The sequence below is a fragment of the Primulina tabacum genome, chromosome 15 (assembly GCF_025594145.1).
Source record: "Primulina tabacum isolate GXHZ01 chromosome 15, ASM2559414v2, whole genome shotgun sequence".
In the NCBI taxonomy this organism is placed as follows: Eukaryota; Viridiplantae; Streptophyta; class Magnoliopsida; order Lamiales; family Gesneriaceae; genus Primulina; species Primulina tabacum.
In genome coordinates, this window is record NC_134564.1 from 1,252,197 (window position 1) to 1,280,075 (window position 27,879).

The window sequence follows — 27,879 nt, forward strand, 5'->3', positions numbered from 1 at the left end:
ATAGATATCAAAGTCTTTCATCCTACCTAAGCACGGTTTGCGCTTTGGCTCTTTGCACACACTAAGTTTCTTAATCGGGATATACATGGGTTTGTTCTGGATAATTCATGTGTGCTGTGTAGTGATGCACAGGAGTCCAACTGACCACATTTACTTCAGGCGTAGGTTTTCTAAGAAGATATGGGATGGTGTTCGAGATTTGTTGGGCATGAAGAAAGGTATGGGATCGGCAACTGCTGTCCTCAAAGCCTTTCGAGGTGTTTAACGAGGCAACTCAACGATTAACAAGATGAGATGTATGACACTTGCAGCTACGATATACCATGTTTAGAACACGAGGAATAGGGCGATTTTTGAAAATAAAAAACCGGATGTTGACACTATTATTAAGAAGATCAAAATTTTAATTTATCGTTGTATTCCGAGTGTGATATATGTCATAGATGACGTGTAGTATGTAATACGACGTTAAGAACTATGTCTTTGTTTTAGTTTGAGGATATACAGTGTAGTTGTACTTGTACTTGTACTATTTTTTTATCTAATTTAATGGAAGTAATTTCATTAAAAAAAATAAAAAAATCACAACATCCATGTAAAGGGTGTATTGGTAAATGTACTGCCAACGCCAGGCCTATATATATGCCAAGCCCAACTACACCGCCATCCAGGGTTCATTCTTTCATACGAAGTTTGTGGAAGCGTTATCCAATGGCTATTACGCACAAATCGGAATCTCCGGTACGCCAAATTCCTTTTCTGCATGAGAAATTCATCATTTGATTTTCACAATGTGCTTTCTATTCGATAAAATTTTTTGTAACGAATAGCTTGATTCAATGTTTTGATTTTTCAAGTGGTTTGCGTTTCCAATATCACATATATTTTCAGTTTCTTTGATTAAATCTGATAAGATTCAATAAAGTTTGGTCGTGATAGACAATGTGATATGGAACTGCTTATATGTGATTGAGTTGTGTTGCTGATAATTTTGTACTATTATATGTTTGAAGCAAGAAGGTATAACAATACTTTATTCAATAACTCCCTGTAAAAGAGTTTCTGCAGTCAATTGCTTATATTCTTAATAAGTTTGTGAGAATGTCAGTAGATGTTTGTTAGAATAATGCATTATTACGAGACAGTAGAAATAAGCATTCTCAAAAGTAACTTCTTTTGTTGTGAGCTCAGAGCTCTCAAAAATGGTTGTCAAACTGTATGTATGAGTTTCGGCATCTAGACCCGCTATTTCATATAATGATTTCCTTCTTTCTTTAAATAGTTATGGTTATCTAGGTCTGCTTGCTTGAGCTATCTTTCCTGTCCTTTAGGAACATAAAAGAGATAATTAGAAGATGAGATTTGTGGCCAGAGCTTCTGAGCTGATATGTCCTCAAGTATTAATCCTTTGCATGTATGAAAATTTGTTGCTCTATTTCTTCCAGTGTAATGCAAAATATGTTAGAAAATGCTTGTTTATCTTAACTTTGTTTGAATAAAAATATTTAGGCAGGAGGAAGTAAACCTTCATGTGGAGAAGTTGTGGATGTTGTTTCATGTGGATCCCTCAATCTGAGGGAACCTAATGGTAAATGTAGATGCTTTTTCAACAATGATGTGCTCATGTTAGTTGTTGTGCAAAATATTTTTGTAAGAAATATAGATGCTGAATTGAGAACTTCTTCACTTACATTCCAAGTTAATTCTTCCAGATGCTTCAACCGGACATCCTGACATCAACAAAGGCATTTCTGGGGTTGTAAAAAGGTTCAAGCAGAGGAGAAGTCGAACTAATAACCATGCGTCAGACAGCCTTTCTGATATTGATGATGCTGAGGTATATGCTTCATTAATTCATATCCATCACCTGGGTTTGGTTTCTCAAAGATTGTAACTAGCGATGATAGAAGATAAACTTCTGCTTTATCTAGAACACCTTTACTTTGATCGCTATGCCAAGTGCCTCATTTTGGGGTGCCCATGACATTGCTCCAACTCAGGAGGTTTTTGAGTTCATTCTATTTCTTCAAGCACTTGGAATTTTGTACATGTAAACTGAAAACTTAAATTATTCTTCAGAATTTGTTAAAAAATAAAAATTTAGTGTGCCAGGTAACCCAATACTGAAGAGCCTTTGGCTGTTTCCTCATAGCTAAGTAACCTATATACCTTAGTAATGACTCATGAGGGAGATGTATGGTGGCAGACTGCAGACTGATGAAAACGAGCAGCTCCCTGCTCTCAATATTTGGAAATTTAACTGTCCAGTTTATAAAATCTTGGGAATGTGCAATATTTTTTTAGTTCCGTCCAAGTCTTCTTTTACCTGTTGCTCTCCTGCTCTCAATATTTGGAAATTTAACTGTCCGGTCTAATAATCATAAAATTTTGGGCGTGTGCAAATTTTTCTTTATTCCATCCAAGTCTTCTTTTACCTGTGGCAATAGTCGAAAATTTTGCCCCACCCCACCAAGTCCTAAACAGTCTGCCACTATAGTTAAATATGTGCATCATTTTTACAATTGCTTATGTTCAAGTGCATTTTGTCTCTTTGATAATTTCTTCTTTTATATCTAAGCCTTGTTAGAGTCTCTTTCCAATAAATCATTGAATTCATGTTCTATTGGTGTCTATTTCTGGATTACTGTCAGCATATGACTGGTCCTTACATTTAATGCTGTTTAGGTTAGTAGATATCTCAACACCAAGGAGGAGATGCATTATAAAAGGATGTTATGGGAAGATATCAATGGAAAATATGTAAATGTAATTTCTCATTCCTTCTTCTCTGCTTCTATTCTTTTTCGTTGCCAATTTAGACATCTGATAAATTTCTCCCTAAGAAACAGAAGAAGGCAGCTGAAAGAAAGAAAGGTTCCCCACTCAAGAAAGCTGCTAAAACCATGGAGAAAGTGAAGTCAACAGTTAGTGTATGTTTAACGATGATATTTTTCATAGTTTGGAGCTCCATTCTATGATTGCTCTGTAATTCATGATAAAATGCTCTATGAATAAAAAAAAATAGAATCTAAAGAAGTTGCAATCTTATGATATATTCATGGAATTAGTGGTATTAAATATCATGAATGCTTATATGTTTTTACTGGGATTGTGGATTGTGTTTTTTGTTTGCCAGTTTTTATTATGTTACGAGTATGACAGAATTCCTTTCTTCAGAGGCGAAGTTCAAGAGTTAACTATGAAGCTTTGAAAATTCTAAATGAAGAATTGTTAAGCATGCTTTTTTATTTTCAAGATAGTCTTCAATCGCTAAGTAATTCTGGTAATGCGTTTCACGTGAAACTGGTGCATTACTTTATTTATTTAATTTGTATACCAGTAAAGCTCGTCGGCATGTCTATGAGTTTTAAACAAAGAATGCACATGCAACATGCTTGAGTAAACATATCGTTGGACGTTTAAAAAAACGATCGATCATTTACTCATACACTACTGATAAAATTGTAGGAACATGATTCCAAGGCATCTCAATCTCAGATCATCACTGCAGATTCTTGTGCTCTTAGAAGTGACCACACGCCAAGCCTTGAAATGCATGGATCTAATGAAAGTAATGACAGTGGTTTCCAGCCGGAGATGAGTTACGATGAAGAGAATGAAACTTCTGCCCCTCATAGTGGTGATTTCTATGGTCAATATGGAGATGAACATGACACTAGGCGATTTTTATAATCGATATGGAGATGAAAATCCCAGCGACAATTATTTTTTGTTCGATTAGGATGAAGTCTTTTGGAAAAATTAGTTGGACTGGCGGTACCATTAGGAATGCGGTTTAATTGTTGCTATGCTATGGGTGAGTAACTATCACGCACGAATTCTACTAGAATGGTGTACTCGTATCATATTTTGTCAGATACGTCCTGCATACTGATATTTGATAAATACATATCGAAACCTTCTACATGCAAAAATAGAGAGATTCATCAAATCAAATGTGGTGGTGATCATATTTTTTTACCATATCCAATGATATTATGTTTTGCCAGCGATAATACTTTTAGAGCCAAATTTTAGTTATTATATAGTAATTGCCAACAGTAAACGTAAATTTTATAAAAAATGAAAATTAAGTATGACATTTGAATCCTTGAAAGAGATGATATAGATTATAAATCTCAAATCCTCGGCATTATTAATATATAATTATATGGTGGTAAAATTGTAAAACTATCTTAGATTTTTGTCCTTTAAATTTCTTTTTGTTTGTTTTTACTCTTCCTTACATGAAGTATTGGCATGGTGCAAAATATGTTGGTAATTTTATAGTGTCAATATTAATTTGACGTCATGTCAATGCTCTAAAATTATAGCTGTAAAAAGAGTCAAAAGCAATAAAAAATAAAAATGACGGGACCAAGACTCAATTGAGAAATGGCAGGACTAATGACCAAACGCAGCCTTAGTTTTTATATAACACTATTATAGTGTATTGTATTCAATCCACTAGGGATTCTTCGACTATCTCTTTTCCCAAATTTTAAATATCATTTTTTGGGAATAAAATATGAATTCCACCTTTGAATATATTAAATTGTTGATTTCAATTTTATATAAAATTATTGTTATACCATAAATTATTAATTTTTTCAAAAATTTAAATTGATCTTGATATAATGTCATTATATATTTTTAAAATTAATAATGATATTATAACTCAAAATTTTGTATTGATATATTTAGTATCTGCAAATAGTTAATAAAAATAATTATGAAATTTTCTTTGATAAAATTGAATAATTTTATGAATTAAAAGTTTACAATCATTTTTGTTAGTAAAGTGACAAACACTACTTATTTACCGTTGTTTGATAGTTGGTAAGCCAAGTTCACTAGTTCTTGCGGACAACCTAGAGGGAAACGTAGTTGACCAAACACGATGTAAGCTGGATTTATCTCCTTCAAGCATCAAATTATCATGAATGAGGCCACTGCACTTGCTAATTGAAGCCACTCTTCCAAATTTAGCCAAAGTTGTTGTAAGCCATTCCAAGTCATCAAATCATCAGTTTCGTCGATGCTGCCCGAGAGGAGACTGTCCTTAAACCATATTCTAGCTGCCAAGTGGCAATTATTTTCCATCTTTTTAAATAAATAAAAATTTATGAAAACTTATGTATTGTCTCAAAAAAAGCGGATGGCTAACCTGGGGCGGAGCCAGGATTCAAAATTATTTGGGGCTGGTTCTGTCCAATACTGTATTTAATAAAATAAATAATTAACTAAAAAATTAAAATGAAAAATATGTAAAAATTGACTTCATGAAAATATAGAACAAGAGTATTTAATCTTTAATACCTTAAAAAACATGAAGCTAAAACACTACTGAAGTTGTGCTCTTTGATTTTTTTTAAAATAAAACTCATTAATTATTAAATCGTTATCAATTTTTTCAACCAAATCTCGTTCGATGTAGATTACCATTGAATCTCCGAAAAACACTGCTTCCAACTTGTTACGAAGAGCTGTTTTAACAAGTTTCATTGCTGAAAACGCTCGTTCATTGTTGCTGTAGAAACGGGGAGAGTTAAAACAAGACGAATCAACCTGTCAACTAAATAAATATATCAGATTCGATAAATAAGTAAACGACGTAGATAAAAATGTATAAATCACATGTCAATCAAATTGTAGGTTCCTGAATTATTTGTCTGCATTAATCTTCGACATAATTCAGAAATAGTTGATAAATTCTGAAATCTTTCATGGCCAGCATCATCAAGTTTATAGTGATCCAATTGAATTCTCAAGTAATGTAAATCTTGTGAATCGAAATCAAGATAATAGAATTTCTCAGCAAATCGATAGACATGATCAACATTAAGAAGCTTAAAGTTTTCTTTAGGTTCCAAAGCACAATTAAGTTTAAGAAGTTCAACTGCCTCATCCTTGAATCTATTATTAAGCTCTTCAACTTGAATATCTATTGCAGCTGTAAATATATCAAATCGATAATGGTGCTCAACCGTGATTGAATAATTTTGTTGACAAGAACGGCTTGTACCAGATTTATAACGAGCTTCCATGTGACAGTATCTGAACGTCATACTTGACACAAACTTCTTTCACATGACTAAGTAGGAGATCAAATCTTTCTTATCTCAAAGTATGAAGCAAAGTTTTAGTCGTTGAAACATAATCCATTGCACTTAAAATAGCTAGAGATTTCTCTTGCAATGATCGACAAAGCAAATTTGTTATCCCTATTATCTTATGCATCAAGTGTAATATGAATATGAAACTAAAAACTTCATTGCAATCAATGCATCACTAGCTTCACCACAAATGGAATTAGAAGCTCCATCATTCACCATATTTTTCTAACATGGTAATTACAGAGCTATACATATCAATCATGCTACAAAGCGAGTCGAAATTAGAAATCCAACGAGTCATTCCAGGTCGTAACAAATTTTCAATTTGATTACATCATCTACCTGTATCACGTTCATTAGTAGCTACCATATGCACAACTTCGATTCTTTGAGCAGAATGTAACTCACCATGCTGTTTAGGAGATGCATTGATGAGATTACAAATGGAATTCAATTTTGAAAAGAATAACCAAATGGATACCTCTTTTCCAGCAGCTGGAGTTAATGCTGGTTGAAGACAATGAGCAAAACAATGTACATAATATGCACACGAGCAATCTTACAAGAAAAGAGCCTGCAATCCATTCCAAGAACCGCGCATATTGTTAGTACCATCATATCCCTATCCACGTATGTTGTGGATATGCAAGTCATAACGACCAAGTGCATCAGATATTTCTTTCCAAGTGTTGCAGCAGTTGTATCAGTCACGTGTACAATGGCAAAGAATCGCTCTCGTAAAAAGCCTTCAGTATCCACAAATCTTAATACAATAGCCATCAGCTCCTTGTTAGATGCATCTCTCGCTTCATCAACTAAAATGCAGAATTTTGCATGCCCAATTTCTTTTCGAATCTTGGCTTTCACTTGGTTGGAAATGATATTCAAGACATCTTTCTGAATATCAGATGAAGTATACTTTGCATTCTTTAGAGCTTTCTCTAAGACGATGTCCCCAATACTCTTATTCATTTTTCCTACAAAATTTATCATCGCGATAAAATTTCCACGATTATCAAAAGATAGAGATTCATCATGCCTTCTAAATGCACATGTTTGCAAAGTGAGCCATCAAATGCTTTCAATAGTTGCTGTAAGCCGCAATCTGTTCTTTTGTTTTTCTTCTGAAGATTGAGCATTTATCACTTTGTCAATATGACGAGGTATATTAATCAAATTATCAAGATATTCCACATCATTGTTATCTGGTGAAGTATTGCATCCTATATGCATAAAAAATGTGCATCTATCGCCATCATTAACTCGCTTCCAATATTTGAATCCATCCATTGTAAATGCAGGATTACGAGGATGCTTATGTTCAAACAAGAAGCATGGAAAACAAACGCAACATCTTTTGAAGAAGAGTACTCTAACCAAGTAAATTTTTTAAACCATTGACTTTGGAATCGTCGATTTTGACTTCCAAATTTGTTTGGTGGATACTCATTCTTAATTGGTTGATATGGCCCCATCTTGATATAAGCTCGTCTAATTTCATCCATTTGATTAACAGGATATTTCCATATCGGAGTACGTAATGTCGAATCAGGTTCAAGAAAACTCACATCAACATCTGTTCGAGGAGATTTGTTAAGCTGTTGATTATGGGATTTGAGACATCAATATTGGATGGAGAATGCTCCTGACTTGCCGATGTCTGTTCTTTTTGTTTAAAAAATGAGTTGATGGTTTTCCTTTTCTTCATTCTTGAGTTTCTTTTCTCCTTGGTGCCGTCTACACCATACAATATTACTTTAGTTTAACTTATTATGGCTAACTGAATCAAATTAACATTACCGACACTAAATAATTTTACTTTAATTCAATAAATCTCAAACAATTATAATTATTCCAAACAATTCCCGAAGTTAATATTTGACAATCCTAAGGCATAATACATTTAAATATAAAAATTTTACAGTTTATAAGTTCGAAAATCCCATTTACATAATTCTGAATTTTTCAAAAATTCTTACAAAATTCCATAAATTTGCATTTATATTTTCTATACCATATAAACATCCAAATAATAAATAATCAACACTAAAATCGAAAATCCCCAATATAAAATATTGAAATTCGAAATAATGCCCAATAAATTCCGAAAATTTATAGATACCTCTAATCGGCTCAAATATAATACTTACAATCAACAATTTAACATATATCAATTATCGGAATTCAAAAAAAAAAAAAAAAACCCAAATTTCGAAACACTAAAATCTGAAATTACCTTTAAAATTTGAAATCTAACTTAGAACAACAAGAACGAGATGTAGTAAGTCTAACACTAAGATTTCCTCACGATTTCCAGTGAAAACGGCGATTGATGGGCGACGGTTGATTTCAAGACAACAAAGAAACTTCGAAAATTTGGTGTTAAAAGAAAGCTTATGTCGGGCTTTCCGAATCTACAATCTATTTTGAAAATCGGCGCCCGACGGTAAAGTTACGGCCCATTTCAAGTAACAAAAATTGTGATAGCTTGAGGGAGAAGAATGGAATTGGCGCAGAGAGAGAATAGGAGAGAGAAAACTGATTGGGACTAGTCAACAAATTTTTAAAATAAATCATACCTATTATTTTTTAAAAAAAAATTAGGTGGGGCTAGAGCCCAACCCAGCAACAGTGTAGTTCCGTCCCTATGACTAAACATGATTCAATTTTTTAAAATGAATTTATTTTTTAAAAATCATTTGACCTACATTCATTTCTTCCACCGTCATATATAAAAAACAAAATAAAACTTCCATATAATTTCTCCGTTTTGCAACTTTCTGCCCAAGATTAGGTTTTTATTTTTTATCCATTGTTGTATGTCGGTAATTTTTTGACTTCTTGTTGCTCGTAGATTTTTGTTGTATATCGATGATTTAAGGTCCAAATAAGAGGATTTTTTTTATGCATTTATTTATTTTATATTATATTTTACTAATTAAGTTTTAATGACTGTGATTTCCTTTAAAGTAAAATACAGTAGATTAACCTCTTGTTTATGTCCATATTTTTGTAATATGTTGTACTTGAATACATGTATATTTCCTTCATCTAATTTGTTTTTTTTTTAAATTAGATCCAGTTGGTCTTTTTTTTTTTTGGAAATGGAAGATGACAAGTCAAAGGCACTTGAAGAGTTGGAGGAAGACTACGGTGAAGAAGCCAAAATTGATCAGATTTCAAAAACACGACGTGGACTCCCTAATTTTTCTATTCAAGAAAATGGAGAGGTACAAACTGAGAACTCCATTGTCGATGTTTTTAAGAGTAAACTAGAAGTTGGTAAGATTGTGAACACTCTTGAAGAAGCTTATTTATTATATTGTCAATACGCACATGCCAAAGGATTTCGTGTAAGGAAGGGTGAACAACGATGTTTTTCCCATACTAATGAAATTCAATAAAAGGAATTCAATTGCTCATGTGAAGGTATGAAAGATGAAAAAAGATCTAGTAAAAAGATTCAGATTTATCAAAAACCGCTCACTAGAACTATCTGTAAAGCCAAATTAAAGATTTCAAGAGAAAATGGGGGCAATGGAGCGTTAGTAGTGTTGTGGAGGAGTATAACCATGAGATGTTTGCACACGATCAAACTCACTTGTTAAGATCGGCACACATATATCACATGCAAAAAAGTCTACTCTAGAAGATATGGTAAATGATGGAATATCTATCTCTTATGCGAACAGGGTGTTTGATATCATGTTGGTGCGGAATGCGGTTTCTTGGAGTGCTTTGATAGCTTGTTATGCAGATTTTGGCGATTTATTTCGTAGTTTTCAATTGTTTAGGCGTATGGATGCTGAAGGAGAGAAAGTTGATGATGCTACATTCTTGCCGATTTTAACTTTGCTTCATGATGTTGAATTTTATGAGTTGATGAGGCAATTTCCCGGGAAGATAATGAAACTTGGTTTAGAGTTTGAAAACACTGTTCTTAATGCTATGATCACTGCATATTCAGAATGTGGATGCATTGAAGATGCTAACAAAGTGTTTGATAGCTCTGAAGAATGTGTGTCCGGGACTCGGTTCATGTGTCCCAGCCCAACTCAAACAATAATCGAGCAGCAAAAATCAAAGATGTGCTATATCAAAGGTTTACTCATGTGAAGTTAAGAAAATAAGGAATGGATTGATTGGATTTTTATTTACTTTACTTTAACAAGTGCTTGGATCTCGAGCAAAGATAGGGGAATAATTGCAGATTTTTTGGATGACAATTTAATGCTTTCTCTTGTATTTAAATGGCTGCTGATGAAAAGAATAAAACGTTCAGCTTTTCTCTAAAAATTATAGCTAAATATTGAGATCGCGAGGTTTTTTCAAACGACTCTCGATCACAAAAAAATAGGTAGACAAGTAATGGCCAATTAGTGGCTATTAAATCTCTTGAAACTCATGACCATTCAACTCTCCCTTCACCCTGTAAATATTGGCTCAATCTAAGAGGAAAACCACAACAAAAATTCCTCTCCAAAGTCTACAGAAATTCGAGAACCACTAGCTGCAAGAAGGGGCAAGTTCTGCTTCATTTCTGCAAGTTTCAGTTCCTTTCCAAAGGCTGCATAAATTTGAGAACCACTAGATGCAAGAAGAGGCGAATTCTGCTTCATTTATGCAAGTTTTTCAGTCAAGTTGCTGTCTATTTTCGAACAAGCGGCAACCGTTTTCCAGTCCAAGTTAGAGAAGAGTTTTGCCCAAGTCCGTAGTATTTCAGATGAGTATTCTTCCACGATTTTCTTAAAATCAATATCAGGTAAGTGGGTTTTTGTATGTACTTTGTTTATAAAGTGCGCACACTTATATATTCTTTTGTAAGCGTGCTTGATCTTTTCCAAAAATAATACATGTCTTCGAAAACTCGATCGGCATGATGCATATTCATTTCTATTTGATATGATGTATTTGAATCCGTTTGTTATTCAATATTAGATAATGTTCTAAAGCATGTTTGAAATTATTTGAAATATACTGTAATGATTCGAGTTAGAAATACCAAAGAAAATTCCGATGTTTGATTTGATTTGATATGACTCTGATGCAGTGAGATATAATAATTGTTTATTTGGCTCCGCTCTTAAGAGAAGTAATTATAGGGGACTGATCAGTAGACCACGAAAAAATGATATGATTTTCAATGCTATGTTTTTATTTTGTTCGTATTAGATTCAACGTGCTTATAATTGAAAACTTTGATTCTGTATACATATATGCATCTTTGTTATTTATTATGCACGATCCCCCCACTTGCTAAGAATTTTCCCAGAAAACCATCATTTACTCTCCTTCCCCAAATAAGAATGAAGATTATTAGATGAGGGTGAGCAAGTGATGTTTTGGGACTGTTGATGAAGGATCAGTTCGAGATCAAACCTATTTAAATTCTATTAAGTTATAATTCATTTTCGCATTTCTGTATTTCTATTGTAAAGACACCATTATATGTTATGAAATAAACTGATTTTTGGCAAGATTTGTATTACGAGGCTTGTTGTTTCAATCTTAAATTGTTAAACAAAGCATGTGTCGTAAACCTCGGCCTCAGGACCTGACATCAACAATGTTCGAGACCACTTTATCATTTTCTGGTGTCCCATACTCATTTCAATAAAAACAAAATTGAAAAAAAATGCAAATTAAGAGACAAAAACTGTGAATTAATCAATAACATGACCAAAAATAAAAAAATATACAAACTACATTATCAGAAATGTTTTTCTCCCCTACTTATATGCACGATGGTTGTTGGTACAAACCACAAGTTGGTATAAAGTAAAGAAAAAGGAAAATTTTATATTATACAAAGGCTATTGTAAACCTTGTAATTTGGTATACTTCTCTTTTATTCATTTTGGTTTCCTGTTATTTGAAGAATGGTTATGCTTTGGAAGAGAATGTGCCAAACAAAGCCTTGTTGGCCACTATCACGCTATTGAAATCAGATCTCTTTTGCCACCTTCTGTCTGCAATCCCTCCAAAACCAAAGGTTAGACGTTAGATTTTTCATGTCTCTCTTTATTCATCATCAATAACTAAAGTTTTAGGAGATTCCAAAATCATGTCCAAACAAGAAACAATCATCAACATCAGAAGTTCATAGGAATGTACCATTTTCTGACCAACTAGGCCAAGTAAGTGCCAAAACCACACCATCTCTCAGTGAAGTCCTCTCCCATGACTAGTTCTGAGTTGACTCGATCCAAGTTCGCCTTGTTCACACTTTGGACATGAGTAAACTAGTAGACAAAGAAGTTATCATACCGGAACTATCCGGCATTCCACTGGAATCTTAGAACTACATGGTATCCCTTGGTCTTGGAACCCCAAACAACCGATGTCTCTTGCATTCGACACTGGCAGCGACCTAACTAACGTGGACTCAATGCAAACTGTGCTTAGTGCCATGCTACGAAAAACAAGATCCAATCTTCAACCGTTCGGCATCAAGATCATTTTCCAATGTATCATACAGCTTACCTCAATGCTCTCAACTATCTTCAGACGACACCGGAAGGAATTTCTCCTACTGTAGTATATCCGGCATATGTGTTTATGGGGTCGTAAATTACCGATCAAACCAGAAACTTTCAAGTCTCCAGGTACCATTATAGACTTCGGTAGGGATGGAGCCAATGAAGGGGCGAGGTGGGTGCGACCCGTCCCCCTCAATTTTTTAATTTAATTGATTATGTGCCTAAAAATAATTAAATTTTTTTCATTGTCTTCCCTAATATTTGCTCTTGCCTCCTAATTTTTTTTTAAAAAAAAATTGCTCCTAACATCTATTTTCCGTCTCCGTCCCTGGACACCGGTATGGTCATAACACGTCTCCATCCAGTCAACTACACCGCACTCAGGGCTACATTCACACAAATAATAGGGAAAAGCATCCATTGGCCGCCTTCTCTGGGCATACTCGGACACTTGCTGCGACTTGCGAAAAGTGACTCCATTGTCCATTACCATTGTGTCTTTCACCTTTCGTGGCAATGTGACCATCGCTTTGCCATATGAGACATAAGTGTACGACATTGATACATCGCGTTTATCCCTTGCATTCGCTGCGAACTAGGATGCAAGGAAAGTGAGCATCTTTGGGAGCAGACAACAGCAGAGTTTAGAGGTGGTGTCTTAGTCGAAATGTTCAGATAATTTGAGGCATCATGGATACTACATTGCAAAGGAAATGTTCTGCTTAATGTATGTTGTTAACTATTACAAGTTAATTTGTGTTAGATTTTTTTTTTAATGAAATTATTTCCATTGAATAAGGTAAAAAAAAATAGTACAAATATAACTACACCGGATATCCCCGAAAACCATCACAAAATCATAGTAATCAGTAGCAAGGAATTACGAACCTACAAGTACTATATTAGTAGCACTCGGTATACACCTAAAGATGTGAATCTTAATTCTCTTAATGATGTCATCAATATTCGGTTGAATGTTCTCAAACATGACTCCGTTGCGCATGTTCCATACATTATATACAGTAGCTGTCAAAGCAATAATTCTCACTCTAGCTAGAGTGGAGGATCCATTGTACTGGTTACGAAAAGCCTTGAGAATGATATCGTGAACCCATGTTTTTCTTCATCCCTAGCCATAATGCTTCATGGGCAAATTCATGTCATGTGTCTCATAAATTAACATTATGAATATCACATTATTTTGTTAATAGTTTATAAAATATTTTAAAATTTGTGGTATAACACCTAAAGATGTGAATCTTAATTCTCTTAATGATGTCATCAATATTCGGTTGAATGTTCTCAAACATGACTCCGTTGCGCATGTTCCATACATTATATACAGTAGCTGTCAAAGCAATAATTCTCACTCTAGCTAGAGTGGAGGATCCATTGTACTGGTTACGAAAAGCCTTGAGAATGATATCGTGAACCCATGTTTTTCTTCATCCCTAGCCATAATGCTTCATGGGCAAATTCATGTCATGTGTCTCATAAATTAACATTATGAATATCACATTATTTTGTTAATAGTTTATAAAATATTTTAAAATTTGTGGTATAATTTTCAAGAAAATTATTATTATATATTTTCAAGAAAACGTATAAAGGAGCACAACTTCTCCGAACGTATCCGGCCATCCGGGACGTGACATGCATTCTTTTGAAAATTGGAGCGAGGAATTGAGGGAGAATAAGCTTCAATTTAGGTTTTTGGATGATATATGAATTCTAGATCAGAACCCTAAAATTTGGGGCCTGAAATTGACATGTCTGCTAGTTTGGGTATGGTGCTTGGAGTGGGAAATCCACGGCTTGAATTGGCGCCGATTGGTCAATTACTTCCCATTATCCAAATTACATCGGTGTTCGTCGGAAGCCACCCATTTTCCTCAGGTAAACGGCCTTTGAAATCGGTGGCGAATGCAGACACAGTTATTGCGACTGACGAAACTTACGGACGTAAGGAAGTTATCAGTATCAATTCGAGGGTCTACGATTACTTATTGGCTAATGTTAGAGAGCCACAGGTTAAATTTCCATTATATTGTTGATAATTCTTTCGTTTGTGTTCGAAAGAAAAGTTGTTCTTGCATTCATGATTGAAGCTTCGTTCTGGGTTTTCGGGATTTCAGTTTCATGGAAGAAGTTTTCATTTGAAATTAGGTTGATAATCATGATGTGAGAATTTGACTCTGCATTTCAGATATTGCGTGAGCTTAGGGAGGAAACTGCAACCATGCGTGGTAGTCAAATGCAGGTAGGAGCTGGTCACTTGCTATTCGGATGCGTGAATGTATATTTCCTTATGGTGGAGTAGTTTTATGACCTAATTGGCTAATTATCTCTGCTCTTTTGTGAGTCCGATTTTGTGTTGTGATTTATATTTCTTGCCTACGATCTTGGTTAGGTGTGATAATCTTTCATTTGTTAATAGGTGTCTCCTGATCAGGCCCAACTTCTTGCTATGCTTGTTCAGATTCTAGGAGCAGAAAGGTGCATTGAAGTTGGTGTCTATACTGTATGTATATGTGGGATCATTTTATCTTTTTCATACATAACCTGCACAGTCCGTTTGCTTTCACTTATGTGTTACAGTTTGAAAGTTCATGACGTTAATGGAACTAGTGACTTGATGATTACTTGAAGTATATTGCTGAGAAATGGATGTTGTATATGCGTATCTATATCGATAATAGTATTCTAGTCATTATTTCCCCATGGTTGAGACGTTTCTGGAAATACATCGGTAATACATTCTGTTTGCAATCTTCTGTGGATACGTTAGTCTCACCAGGTTACAATGGCTTCCCTAAAACTCCAGATGGTGAACAACAGTGATTTATAGCAGAAGTGAATCATGAGCTTGTGTCTTCTCTGCTTTTATTTTTATATTTGTGATTCTCCAATGTCTGGAAACTCTTTTAGTGCCCTGAGGCTTGGTCTGATAGCTGAAAAGACACTTGGCGTATAACAACTCGTTAGGTCATGATAAGGACAAGAAGTTTTCCTGAGCCCACAAATTTTGAACCTTCTATCTTAGCTTGTTTTTGTTTACCTGTCACTACACTTTGTGCATAACCAGATTGAAAAGGAGTCCTCCTGGGAGATGTTTTACAAGAGTGCAAGGTTTTGTGCAATTGATTTGGTGTTTTAGTTGTTATATTCACTTTAGGGTATTAACATTTGAATGATTAACCAGGGATACTCATCTCTGGCAATTGCTTTGGTCCTACCTGAAGGAGGTCGGCTGGTTGCTTGTGAGAGAGACGCTAAGTCATTAGAGGTTGCAAAAAGATATTATGACCTTGCTGGTGTCTCAAAGAAGGTATGCTTAACACTCGTACAGATGCAATTGCAGGAATTATTAACTATCCATCTCACTTATTCATTGACAAGAATGTTCGACTATTACACTTCTTTCAATCATAAATAAATTAGAATATTGTAGTCTTAATTTAAATGTGACAAATTACTGAATATATTCATGAAGTACTACTCTTCACGTTCAATACATGAGTGATTTCAATCTATGAAATGCTAAATACCAGAACTTATTATTAAATTTGCGACTGTATTGAGCATGGAGTCTCACGTAGTGGAAGGACCTGCCCATCATTCTCATTTGCTTGTCACTGATTATGCACAACTAGAAGTTTAAAAAATAACATAATAAGTGATGTTTCCATACTGATTGAATTTTTTAGGCTCTCGTAATCATTAATTTGGCGTTTCTTTAATTAACTATTAGGTGGATGTAAAACATGGTCTTGCAGCTGATACTCTCAAGTCTATGATTCAGAATGGTGAAGGTGGCAGGTATTTTGTTTTGATAAGTCAAATTTAATTTATTTCTTAGTGTTCTAGTTTTAATCTAGTATTTCTTCTGAATCATACTCGTGCTACAAGCGCACGACGAAATGAAACATCTTGCAGAAATTTCATGCATGCATCTCTCTTTCCTTTGAGACTTACTCGAAACTGTTAATTTCCTCCGATAGTATATTACTAGATTGTTGAAATTGTCTTCTTGCGTAGATTTTCCCTATCCTGAAATGATCCTCTAATTATCTTTCAATATTCTTCTCTTTTGTCAAAATATGCCATGTTAGTTATTTCTTTTATTACAACTTTGCCCAATTGATGACGAATGTCTGATCAGCTGTATGCATGTGCTTTTTGTCCCTTGATTATATCACCAAGGATCCGCATGTCCAAATAATCCATATTTCCTAGCATATTTACAACCTTTAAAGATCTAAAAGGTAATGAATGTGTTTTATCAATACCAACCCAAAACTATCACCTTAATAAAGTTATATAATGTTGCCTCTAAAGCTACGGTACTCGGTGCATAAAGCTTACATTGATTGGAACTGCTCTCACCATGTAATTATTCGTCTATGTAGCTATGATTTTGCTTTTGTAGATGCTGAGAAGAAAATGTATCAAGATTATTTCGAATTAGTGCTACAACTGGTAAGTGAGATAATTCAACACGTCTTTACCACCACACAGTCGCGAAGTTCAAAAACTGTGATTTGATTCATGGTCTGTTTACTAGCAATTCTTCATCATCACATATACACAGGTAAGAGTTGGAGGGATTATAGTGATGGACAATGTCCTTTGGCATGGAAAAGTTGCTGATCCTCTGGTAAAGTATACTCAAATTTCACAAAAAACTCCACAATATACATATTTCCTATCTAAGTGCTGTTATGGGGCAGGTAAACGACTCAAAGACTGTTAGCATAAGAAATTTCAATAAGATTTTGATGACGGACGAGCGTGTGACCATCAGCATGGTATGTTCAAAGTGCATGTATTTCTATAATCAAGTCCCGGACAACTTAATATCATCTCCCAAATCTGCAAATATAGGTTCCCATAGGTGATGGCATGACAATATGTAGAAAAAGGTAGTCCCTGGAGACAATGATGCCTTGCAACAATGCCGCATTGTGGATTGCAATCAATTATGGGTTTATCATGCATTGTGTGATCTAGAATCGATTTTTATGGCCACCGGAAAGAATCAGAGTCACTATGGCTGTTGCGATGATCGTTTCATTATATTCCAACAGTGTTCTTCCAGTGGTCGAAATTATAGGCAAACAAGCTTTCCTTCAATTATTTAAATGTGTTGGCTTCAACACTTGACACTGGCAAAAACTTGTAAAATTTGTTATCTAACATCTGTACGTATATACATACCTCGGGGCTTAGATTTGTTTCCTTAATATGTCAAATGTACGTTAAATTTGAATGTCATCTAACCATTGTTACTTGAAAAATGTTGCGTATAAAATTTTTGAGATAATTAACGATTAAATTAACAAAAAAAATATCTAATGAATGAATTATAATGGTTAAAAAAAAGTTTTAAATTTGAATGAAGTAAAGACGATAGTGAATAATAATGGTCAAAATTAATAGGATTTTTCCTCATTTCACGACTTAAATAAATTAAATCATTATATATGTGGCTTGAATATTATATTCATATTTTAAAACACATTTGTGGCTAAAATTTAACCACGACTAATCTTTCTAGACAACCAATTAGATTTCAGATTTCGATACTCTCCGGGACCCAAACTCATCTTCAGTTTCTATATTTTTTTCCTTGATGAATAAAATATTATTAAATTGGTTAATAAGGTGGCTCATCAATCATAAATACCCCGATTTAATAAAGTGTTGTATTAATTGTTTTTTTTAGAAAAAGGATATTTATTCCTAAAAAATGAAAAAGGATATCATTAGTTGTTCACAAAGATGTAATTCATTTCTACAAACAAATGTGTTCAAATCGGCTTATATTCGTTTTTGTAACTTTTATGGACAAACCATTTACATTCTTGATGAGTAACATATAAAACTTGCGAGAAAGATACATTTATGTAAGTCATTATTTATCAGACTAATTCACAACAAAAACACAGAAGCTCGGGATGCCTCGACAGCGACAAAGGACTCAATCTCGTCGTGATCGGAGCGTTTCGCGAACCGTCCTTTGATTCTTGGCCGAGTTTCGGCATATGCCTTTCTTGATGCATATCGAATGGTTTTTTCGAACCTCCTACTCTTTCTCTTCTCTCTATATCTTAGTACCCTCGCCTCCCGGTCGACCCCGGACAACGTGGTGGGGAAGATTTCGTTACTGTCGAAACCATTCGATACTTCCGGCACCACTCCCACATCAAGGGACGAAGATGAAACCTGTATTCATGTTCCGAAACATTATAAATGAAAAACCATATTTTTATTCAAATTTAGTCTTAACAACTAAAAAGAACATACACTGGATTGGGACGTGAAGTTGTATATTATGTGCTTCGGCCCCGGATGATCCATTTCGTAAGCCGGAATCCCGTTCGCCACCGGACCCGCCGGGTACTGACCATATCCAAATCTGTTCTTGGTATGCTCCGGCACAACTCCGTCCAGCGACAACTGCTTCTGCTCGTGTGCCTTCTGTTCCCCGGAGAATAAATCGAGATCCAAATACGGATCCATATCCCTGAACAGATACTCGGCGGATTTGTATTCGGGCGACCTGGAATCCTCCTCCAGATCCATCCCGCCGTGGTCGGCGTTCAGATTAGGGATCAGCCACGCCTCCACCTCCTCATCCTCGGAAGGGGAGGACCTGTCCGCGGCTCCGTAGAAGGGTGCGACGGGGACACGCTCGTGGCGGCGGGCCAGGGGGTTCGCCGAATGTATGTCGCGGTCGCAGGCGGCGCAGAGCGCCGCGGAGTCGGCCTTGCAGGTGACGCTGGCGGGGGCTTGCTCGCAGACCTAACAGAGCCAGACGCGGGCGTGGCGCGGGGCCAGCTTGTTGACCGCGTGGACCTTGGCGTCGCAGGGCCTGCAGAAGAAACCCGTGTCGGCGCTGCAGAAGACGGCGGCGGCGGAGGTTTTGCATGAGCCGCAAATCTTGGCCGTCAAACTCCATTTGGGAGCCGCCATTTTTTTTCAGCTGGAGAAAAAATGGGAGAGTGAAGCTGTTATTTCAACAAGTGTTTGAGTTATATTCGGACAAGGCAGCGAGGCCAGTGGGTATAGGTATAATCCGGGTCGGCCAATGATAAATCGACACGTGCTCATTTGATTCATACATCTATAAGCTGTGGGCGGCTTGTGGAAATAGAGCTTTTTCTTGAAATTCATTTTTTTTATTTATAATTATAATATTTTTATTAAAATATACTAAGCAATATGAAAAGATATGTGAGAAAGGATTTTCAATTTTTAATATAAATATGTAATTTATGTTAATGATTTTTAAAGTTAATTGAATTAGGAATCCTTTGATTTGATAGAAAAGGAAATGTTGTCATCGAATCTTCGGGTCCACATATTTTGCTAAATTCTTTATCTCATTGAAGAATCATAGGAATTGAAGACAACACTCGTTGGATTCATGGTAATTATTATTTCTTAATTAATTCACAAACATAAATAAAGTGTACGATAAAAGAAAGAACCTGAAGATGAGACATAAAGAAATCGAATGTAACTTAAAAGTTGGCTGTCCTGAAGATATTGTTGTGCTCAATTCATGTAGCATAATTGGAGAAATAAGAGGGAAAATGGGCTGTCGGGAGAATCAAACGACACATTGAGAAAAATGATATTGTGGTAATGACATACATAATCTGGTTCACTATACATGATGGAGGATAAATCGCTTCTTACTTCAATGATGTCGTATTATTGTTGAACATAAATTCAAGGGAAATAATATTTCGATTTTAAATAATATATTTTATTTATTTTCCTAATATAGTTTTCCTCGTTGATTTGATTGAGCAAATATTTCATATGATTTTGCCTTCCTTGGATAATGAGATCTTAATTCAAGAGATATGGTATTAGTGTTTAAAAAAAAGTTTATTCCTAATAAAACTCTCACTTTCCTTGTATTTTAGGTTTTCTTGTGGAGATATGATTCTTCACCTATAAATAAGAGGTAAAGCTCATTGATAAAGGCTGCTTCGATATCGACCATACATACACACACGTAGCAGAGATTTGCAGAGTAAAATTATTCTCGAAGCCGTTGCTGTTTGGAGTGGTGATTCCCGTGTGGCGTTGAATGTTGCCAACATCTATAGACAACATCCATAACGATGTTGACTGAAGATTGCATCTAATTGATAGTGGTTTCCGGGATCAAGTTTTGCTTTCTTGATTACGTTTATTTTTGTTTTGGTTATTTATTTTAGAGAGCTTTTATTTTCTCAACTTGTTGAGGAAATTGATTTTTGGTACAATCACTAGTGATAGGTTTTTGTGTAAACATTGTGGTACAATCACAAGTATTTATACTTGTGCATATTTAATCTTTTCCATCTATTTAGTTCAAGTCAATTTGTGTTATAAAAGTTAATTTTCCGCTGCATGTAGATGTTGTCCGAGATGTTGTAACATCTGGCACAACATTTAATTATGACAAAACACAAATTTACTATTTTTAATCTTATTCTGATATTTTTATTATTTTTAGCATCTGTCGGACAAAATAATCCTTACAAGTGGTATCAGAGCCTACTCTTGATATACTAAGTGCTGATTCTGGTTTTTGTTTTGTTTGACAGAACTAATCAAATGGACAATTCATTTGCAAGTGCATCACTTCGACCACCATTTCTAGATGGTACCAACTACGGCCTATGGAAGGTTAAAATAAGATACTACATAAAATCTCTAGATGAACGGGCATGGCAGCGTCTCATCAATGGATGGACTCCACCAGTCATGATAGATCAAGAGGGTGACAAACGGCCAAAGCCTGAAACTGACTGGACTGCTGATGAAGTGCAAAATTCGAACCACAACTCAAAGGCTTTGAATGCTATATTCACATCGGTTGACATGAACATGTTCAGTTTAATCACAAACTGTATTTCGGCTAAAAGTGCATGGGATATCCTCCAAAGTCACTGTGAAGGGTTTGAGAGTGTGCGACGAACCAGATTAAGGATGCTTACTTCCAAATTCGAGATGATGAGGATGGAAGAATCTGAGAACATACTCGAGTACGATCGCCGCCTACGGGAAATTGCTAATGAGGCATTCAGTGTTGGAGAAGCTATCTCCAATGAGCGTCTAGTTAGCAAAGTCCTCCGTTCTCTGCCCGAAAGATTCAACATAAAAATTTGCGCAATAGATGAGGCTAAGGACACTTCTAAGATGGCATTGGAAGACCTTATCAGTTCATTACGTACTTTCGAGATGAACCTGGACATGTAGAAGAAGGATAAAGGGAAGACAATTGCACTCCAAGCTTCAAATGACTCCTACAATGAACTCCTTCAAATATCTCAAGAAGTCAATGATTCTGATCTCTGCGAGGATTCTATCTCTTTTATCACAAAAAATTTGGTGATTACTTGAAAATAATCCGAGATAAAAAGAAGGATGCACAACCATCTAAATTTCCTAGCCTTCCTGCACCTGAAAGTCACAAAAGTACCCTGCCAAGCAACAATTTCAGCCAAGGAATGAAGGCAAGGGACAATACAATTCAAAAAGGTATGATTCGGTGCAGTGTAGAGAGTGCAAGGGCTTTGGACACTATGCCAATGAATGTGCTAACCGATTGCGAAAAAACAAAGGCTACAATGTGTCTCTAAGCGATGAAGAGTCCGATGCTGAGGAGAAATTCACTGATGAAGAAAGTCAAACCTCCTTGACTGCACTGTTTACAGAAAATCGCTGGATGCAGGTGAATCCTTTAGGTGTTGCCCTAGGTGTTGCCACACCTGACCGCAACATCTGCAAAAATTCAGTATGTTTGAAATCCACAACTTCTGGAAATTTGAGTGGAGATGGTGAATCAGAAGCTGATGATGAAGAAATCACTCTTGAAAGTGTGCAAAAGTTTTATGAAGAGTTATTTGAAGATTGGACCAAAAGAAACAAGTTGAACTCAAGTCTTGTGAAGGAGAACACTGATCTAAAAGCCGTAGTTGCCAAACTTGAGGTAATTTTGAGCAAAAAGGATTTGGAACTTGGAAAGATCAAAGAAGAACTCCAAAAATCAACTGAAACCTTGTCCAAGTTTAATTCAAGCACATCCAAGCTTGAATCCATACTTTTGATGGGAAGAGATGACAAGAAAGGCTTAGGGTTCAAAGACAGTGTGTTTGAAATAGGTGAATCTTCCAAGTCTACTGTTTTTGTGAAGGGAAAAGCTGATACATCTCCACAACCACAATCCAATTCACCAATCAAAAGCTCTTCATCAAAAAGACAACCTGCTGCACCAATTTCTAAGAAACGAAAACGCAGGTATGTATGTCATTACTGCTTTAAGCCTGGTCATATCAGGCCCTACTGTTTTAAACTCAGTGATGATCGCATGAATCAAAAGTCGAGTCGGATGTTGCCCCGAATGTTGTCCAACATTTCCCGCAACACCTCCCACCATCGACCTACAATAAGACAAATTTGGATACCAAAGGTAAAAACTCACTGTAATGTTGTCTATACTTCATTGAAAACTAATACTGCAGGTCATTGGTACTTTGATAGTGCAAGCTCACGCCACATGACAGGTTCAAGAGAACATCTCATCGATTATGTTGAACAAAATTGTGGTAGAGTGACCTATGAAGGGGGAACTAAGGGAAAAATTGTTGGAAAGGGTACTTTGAATGTTGAGGGACTGCCAAAGCTCCACAATGTGTTTCATGTTGAAGGATTAAATTCCAATCTTATAAGCATAAGCCAATTGTGTGATGATAATTTACTTGTTAAGTTTGATAAACATAACTGTGAAGTTTTTGATGAAGCCAACATGTGCATTATGATAGGTACAAGGTCCTCAGACAATTGCTATCAAATAGGCGAAGAACTTTCTTGCAAACATGTGCAAATCACTAAACTTGATTTTGGCATCAAAAACTCGGTCATGCAAACTTCAAAACCCTAAAGAATCTGAGTAAGTACGATGCAGTTATAGGTATGCCTAATCTCTCTTCTGGTGTACCATATGTGTGCGGAGATTGTCAAAAAGGTAAACAGACTCGCGTGTCGCATCCAATGTTGCCAACATCTAGGACAACACACTGTCTGGAGTTACTTCACATGGACCTTATGGGTCCTATGGAAGTGGAAAGCCTCGGAGGTAAGAAATATTCTTTTGTGTGTGTGGATGATTTCTCACGTTTCTCTTGGGTCGGCTTTATTAGAGAGAAATCAGATACTTTCAATGTATTCAAAAATTTGATTACAAGAATCACCAACTTCCATGACCTGAAAGTAAGAAGAATCAGAACTGATCACGGTAAAGAATTTGAAAACATTTCTTTCTCATCCTTCTGTGACAGGAAAGGTATCTCACACGAATTTTCAGCACCAAAAACTCCACAACAAAATGGCATTGCCGAACGCAAGAACAAGACTTTGCAAGAAATGGGAAGAGTAATGCTAGCTTCAAAAAACATAGCAAAGCATTTTTGGGCAGAGGCATTTAACACGGTGTGTCATATTTCAAATAGGGTGTATTTAAGAAGTGGATCAACCATGACTTCTTATGAAATTATCATGGGAAAGAAGCCCAACCTTAAGTATTTTCATGTTTTTGGGTGTGTGTGTTATACTTTGAATGACAGGGATCAACTTGCTAAGTTCGATTCAAAGAGTGATAAGTGTTTGTTCTTGGGATATGCCACTAATAGTCGTGCTTATCGAATGTTTAACCTTAGAACCAGGACTATTATGGAATCTATTAATGTTGTCTTTGATGATTGTGCAGATCTCAAGAATAAAACTGCTGAAGATGACATTGAAGATCTTCTGGAATCTCAAACCTCACTGGAAAATACAGATGTTGTCCCAGATGTTACAACATCTGGCACAACACGTGATACAGAAGTCAACAACCCACAAGAAGATGATCACAGCAATAATGAGGCAGCAGATGATGGACCGTGTATTCCAAGCAAAATCCAAAAGAACCACCCATCATCTCAAATCATTGGAGGAATGCGTGAGGATGTCCAAACCGGGAAGAAAGATAAAGTTGACTACCGAAAGATGGTTGGACTAGTGTGCATGAGTACGATGTACTCACAGGTTAGATTTTCATGCTTTGTATCCCATATTGAACCTAAAAATGTCGACGAAGCTTTAAAATATGAGTTTTGGATCAATGCCATGCATGATGAACTTGAAGAGTTTGTTCGAAATGATGTTTGAGATTTAGTTCCTCCTCCTGATCATGGCAATATAATTGGAACAAAGTGGGTTTTTAAAAATAAAACGGATGAATCAGGAAACATCATTCGAAACAAAGCAAAGTTGGTTGCTCAAGGGTACACACAGGTTGAAGGGGTTGACTTTGATGGGACCTTTGCTCGTGTTGCCCGCATTGAGTCAATCCGACTTCTGCTAGCCATTGCATGCTACATTAAAATAAAAATGTTTCAAATGGATGTTAAAAGTGCATTTTTGAATGGGATTTTGTGTGAAGAAGTATATGTTAGACAGCCTAAAGGATTTGAAGATCCAAATAATCTTGATCATGTATACAAGTTGAAAAAAGCTCTCTATGGTTTGAAGCAAGCACCTCGTGCTTGATATGGCAGATTGACTGAATACCTACTCGAAATTGGATTCAAACGAGGTGAGGTAGATAAAACTCTCTTTATTCAAGAATCCAAAGGTGAGATCCTCATTTGTCAAATCTATGTTGATGATATCATTTTCGGCTCTTCATCCCAAAAGCATGCTAATGATTTTGTTGAATGCATGTCTACTACATTTGAAATGAGCATGGTTGGTGAATTACACATTTTTCTTGGTATGCAAATCAAACAAATGCATGATGGAATCTTCTTATGTCAAAGTAAGTATGCTAAGAATCTAGTTAAGAAATTTGCAAATGAAAACACCAAGCACATGAAAACACTTATGGGCTCAAATGAAAAGTTATCCAAAGACGATGCTGCCGAAGATGTTGACAACACCCTATATCGCAGCATCATAGGAAGTCTCTTGTACTTGACTGCTAGCCGCCCTGACTTAATGTTTAGTGTCTGTTTGTGTGCTAGATACCAATCTAATCCTAAGATTTCTCACTTAAAAGCCGTAAAATGTATCTTACGAAACATAGCCGGAACCATTGACTTAGGATTATGGTATACACACGAAACCAACTCAAATATAGTAAGGTTTTCTGATGCTGATTGGGCTGGGGATTTGGGTGATAGAAAAAGTACTTCTGGTGGGTGTTTCTATCTTGGAAATAATTTGATATCATGGTATAGTAGAAAACAGAACTGTGTATCTCTTTCAACTGGTGAATCTGAATATGTGGCAGCCGAAAGTGATTGCACTCAACTTTTATGGATGAATCAAATGATAGAAGATTATGGGCTTTTAGTCGTGTATTGTGATAATTCTAGTGCAATTAACATTTCAAAAAATCCAGTACAACACTCTCGAACAAAGCACATTGACATAAGACATCATTTTATTCGAGATCTTGTAGAGAAAGGATTGATCCGAATGGAGTTTGTTGATACAAATAACCAACTGGCCGACATATTCACCAAAGCATTGGATTTTGAGAGATTTTCCAACCTTCGGAAATCTCTCAGCATGTGTTCTGCCTAATCATTCTTGGATGTTGTCTCAGATGTTACAACATCTCGGACAACATCTCATTTGCATATACATTTCTAGGACTTAGACATTATGCATTGTATTCATACTGTGATATGATGTGTTGAACATGTGTAGCATAATTTTTTGTTGCACCTACAATTCCTTGTTATCTTTTCAAACTTCACACCTTTACATGTGAACTTAGTCACAGAAAGATTTGAAGTGTGGTCACTTGACTCTAACCAATGTGACAAGTAAACTAAGTAAAATTGAAAAATCAAGTGATGGGTCTGTGATTAGAAGGAAAGATGGAAAAAGCTACCTAAAAGAGCCCAATGAAGGCTGTGCTTTTAGTGTGGGAGCTACCCCTCTAAAATTAACACAGAAATAGAAGAAAATGGAAAAAGCTACCTAGAGGAGTCCAATGAAGACTGTTCTTCTAGTGTGGGAGCTACCATTTCTAGGTTAAAAATATTATTAAGTCACTGAGTGTGAAGATTATCAAATTTTGTTTTCAGGAATTGTGGATATTGACTGGAGATGTTGTCAACATTTGCGACAACACTTCATCTGTAAACATATCTCATATTTGCTCTCATGTTTCTATCTATGTTCCATTCTGTTTTTAGGCATCCATAAGTCATGCATAAACATAACATTGTGAATTGGGTCAGAAGGTTACTTGTATTTCAACAAAGACATTTTGTGACAAATCCAATTTTTACAGGAAATCGAATTCATGAGCACCTTGATGGTAAGTGGAGCTATAATTCGATGTGGGTTTTATTTCTGGAATTATTTTTGAAATGATATTGCATACAATTATTGCGATAAACTCTGAAGCCAGTAACGATTATTTTCTGCCCGTTGTTTTTTTTAAAAAAAAATTAATATGTTACTGATTTTCTTACCGTTGTACTGTGCGCTCATTATTATCTCTGTGATTTACACCGCCTAATTCATCACTGTTAGCTTAATCAGTTCTCGAATTTTCGCACCGGCATCTCGAAATTTCTCTCTGAATGAATATTTCACCGTTTCAAAATTTTTCGACTCCCTGTTCGTAAATTAATTTTCGATCTACCATCAATGGAAGGAAAGGGATTTGACCCCCATGATATTCGAAGTGAAATGGGACACACAGATGATATTTCCCCCAGCACGACAACATCTGTTACAACACCCACTTTGGAATCGCCTCTACCTTTGATACTCGCTGTTGAAGACGCAGTGCCCCTGGAGATTATTAAGCCAGGTGAGCCTGGAAATCCACAGGATATTGATAACCCACCTATCATTAGGGTTTTCGATCCACCCTCTCCTCCAAAAAGACGCTCAAAACGACAAGCTGGGTATAACCCAGACCTCACGTCGGGCAAACGTTTCCGATACAAGGGTCATCCATCCACTCGCCCCTCGCTGATTGATCCAACAGACACCTCGGGTGATGATTCTGATGATGCGAATTATGAGTTTGTGGCCCGCAAGAAGAGTGCCCCTCCGCCTACGGAAGGCAAGTCTACCTCCAGCAATGCCACTAACACTTCTGAGCAAACAACCCATGTTCCTCCACAAGAGCCCTCTCCCTCCACTGAAGAAGAAATCACGTTGGCCCAATTTATGGCCAACCTGAAAAATCAGAAAAGTGAAGCCTCTGCCGC

General features: G+C 35.9%; 4 protein-coding genes and 1 pseudogene across 7 annotated transcripts; 3 read left to right on the forward strand and 2 right to left on the reverse strand.

The window, feature by feature from the left end:
• Positions 1–650: 650 nt before the first annotated feature.
• Positions 651–4,001, forward strand: LOC142528036 (uncharacterized). 3 transcript variants are annotated; one of them, XM_075633076.1, is made up of 7 exons: positions 668–741; positions 1,332–1,414; positions 1,510–1,588; positions 1,713–1,837; positions 2,686–2,766; positions 2,844–2,930; positions 3,178–4,001. In XM_075633076.1, exons 2-7 carry the CDS (start codon positions 1,388–1,390, stop codon positions 3,397–3,399), a joined length of 621 nt encoding a protein of 206 aa, XP_075489191.1. In that variant the 5' UTR covers positions 668–741; positions 1,332–1,387; the 3' UTR covers positions 3,400–4,001. The 3 variants fall into 3 exon arrangements, with proteins under 3 accessions (XP_075489190.1, XP_075489192.1, XP_075489191.1); XM_075633075.1 differs by lacking the exon at positions 1,332–1,414 and having other exon boundaries at positions 651–741; positions 3,178–3,998; XM_075633077.1 differs by lacking the exon at positions 1,332–1,414 and having other exon boundaries at positions 651–741; positions 2,850–2,930; positions 3,178–3,994.
• A 1,632-nt stretch (positions 4,002–5,633) lies between these two features.
• LOC142527100 (uncharacterized) lies at positions 5,634–7,088 on the reverse strand. The gene is made up of 4 exons (XM_075631814.1): positions 6,680–7,088; positions 6,484–6,623; positions 6,271–6,341; positions 5,634–6,057 (listed from the first exon to the last, which is right to left on the reverse strand). Exons 1-4 carry the CDS (start codon positions 7,086–7,088, stop codon positions 5,634–5,636), a joined length of 1,044 nt encoding a protein of 347 aa, XP_075487929.1.
• Positions 7,089–14,153: 7,065 nt separating this feature from the next.
• LOC142526990 (uncharacterized) lies at positions 14,154–17,833 on the forward strand. Of its 2 annotated transcripts, none has more exons than XM_075631695.1 (9): positions 14,154–14,625; positions 14,802–14,855; positions 15,033–15,116; positions 15,798–15,923; positions 16,347–16,414; positions 17,005–17,074; positions 17,187–17,252; positions 17,326–17,403; positions 17,480–17,833. In XM_075631695.1, the coding sequence occupies exons 1-9, from the start codon at positions 14,365–14,367 to the stop codon at positions 17,519–17,521; spliced, it is 849 nt and encodes a 282-aa protein (XP_075487810.1). In that variant the 5' UTR covers positions 14,154–14,364; the 3' UTR covers positions 17,522–17,833. The 2 variants fall into 2 exon arrangements, with proteins under 2 accessions (XP_075487810.1, XP_075487811.1); XM_075631696.1 differs by having other exon boundaries at positions 14,488–14,625; positions 14,762–14,855.
• Positions 17,834–18,402: 569 nt separating this feature from the next.
• Positions 18,403–19,628, reverse strand: LOC142528025 (zinc finger protein CONSTANS-LIKE 3-like; annotated as a pseudogene).
• Positions 19,629–21,211: 1,583 nt separating this feature from the next.
• LOC142527103 (uncharacterized) lies at positions 21,212–21,856 on the forward strand. The gene has a single exon (XM_075631816.1). It carries the CDS (start codon positions 21,212–21,214, stop codon positions 21,854–21,856), a length of 645 nt encoding a protein of 214 aa, XP_075487931.1.
• Positions 21,857–27,879: the final 6,023 nt, after the last annotated feature.

Coding starts and splice junctions, on each gene's coding strand:
- LOC142527100 (XM_075631814.1), bottom strand. CDS start 7,088: ATGAATAAGAGTATTGGGGACATCGTCTTAGAGAAAGCTCTAAAGAAT. Junction 6,624..6,679: donor GGATTGCAGGCTCTTTTCTT/GTAAGATTGCTC, acceptor GTCTTCAACCAG/CATTAACTCCAGCTGCTGGA. Junction 6,058..6,270: donor GATGCATTGATTGCAATGAA/GTTTTTAGTTTC, acceptor TATGACGTTCAG/ATACTGTCACATGGAAGCTC.
- LOC142527103 (XM_075631816.1), top strand. CDS start 21,212: ATGGACAATTCATTTGCAAGTGCATCACTTCGACCACCATTTCTAGAT.
- LOC142528036 (XM_075633075.1), top strand. CDS start 712: ATGGCTATTACGCACAAATCGGAATCTCCG. Junction 742..1,509: donor CGCACAAATCGGAATCTCCG/GTACGCCAAATT, acceptor AAAAATATTTAG/GCAGGAGGAAGTAAACCTTC. Junction 2,767..2,843: donor TCAATGGAAAATATGTAAAT/GTAATTTCTCAT, acceptor TTTCTCCCTAAG/AAACAGAAGAAGGCAGCTGA.
- LOC142526990 (XM_075631695.1), top strand. CDS start 14,365: ATGTCTGCTAGTTTGGGTATGGTGCTTGGAGTGGGAAATCCACGGCTT. Junction 15,924..16,346: donor TTGCTGGTGTCTCAAAGAAG/GTATGCTTAACA, acceptor ATTAACTATTAG/GTGGATGTAAAACATGGTCT. Junction 16,415..17,004: donor CAGAATGGTGAAGGTGGCAG/GTATTTTGTTTT, acceptor TCGTCTATGTAG/CTATGATTTTGCTTTTGTAG.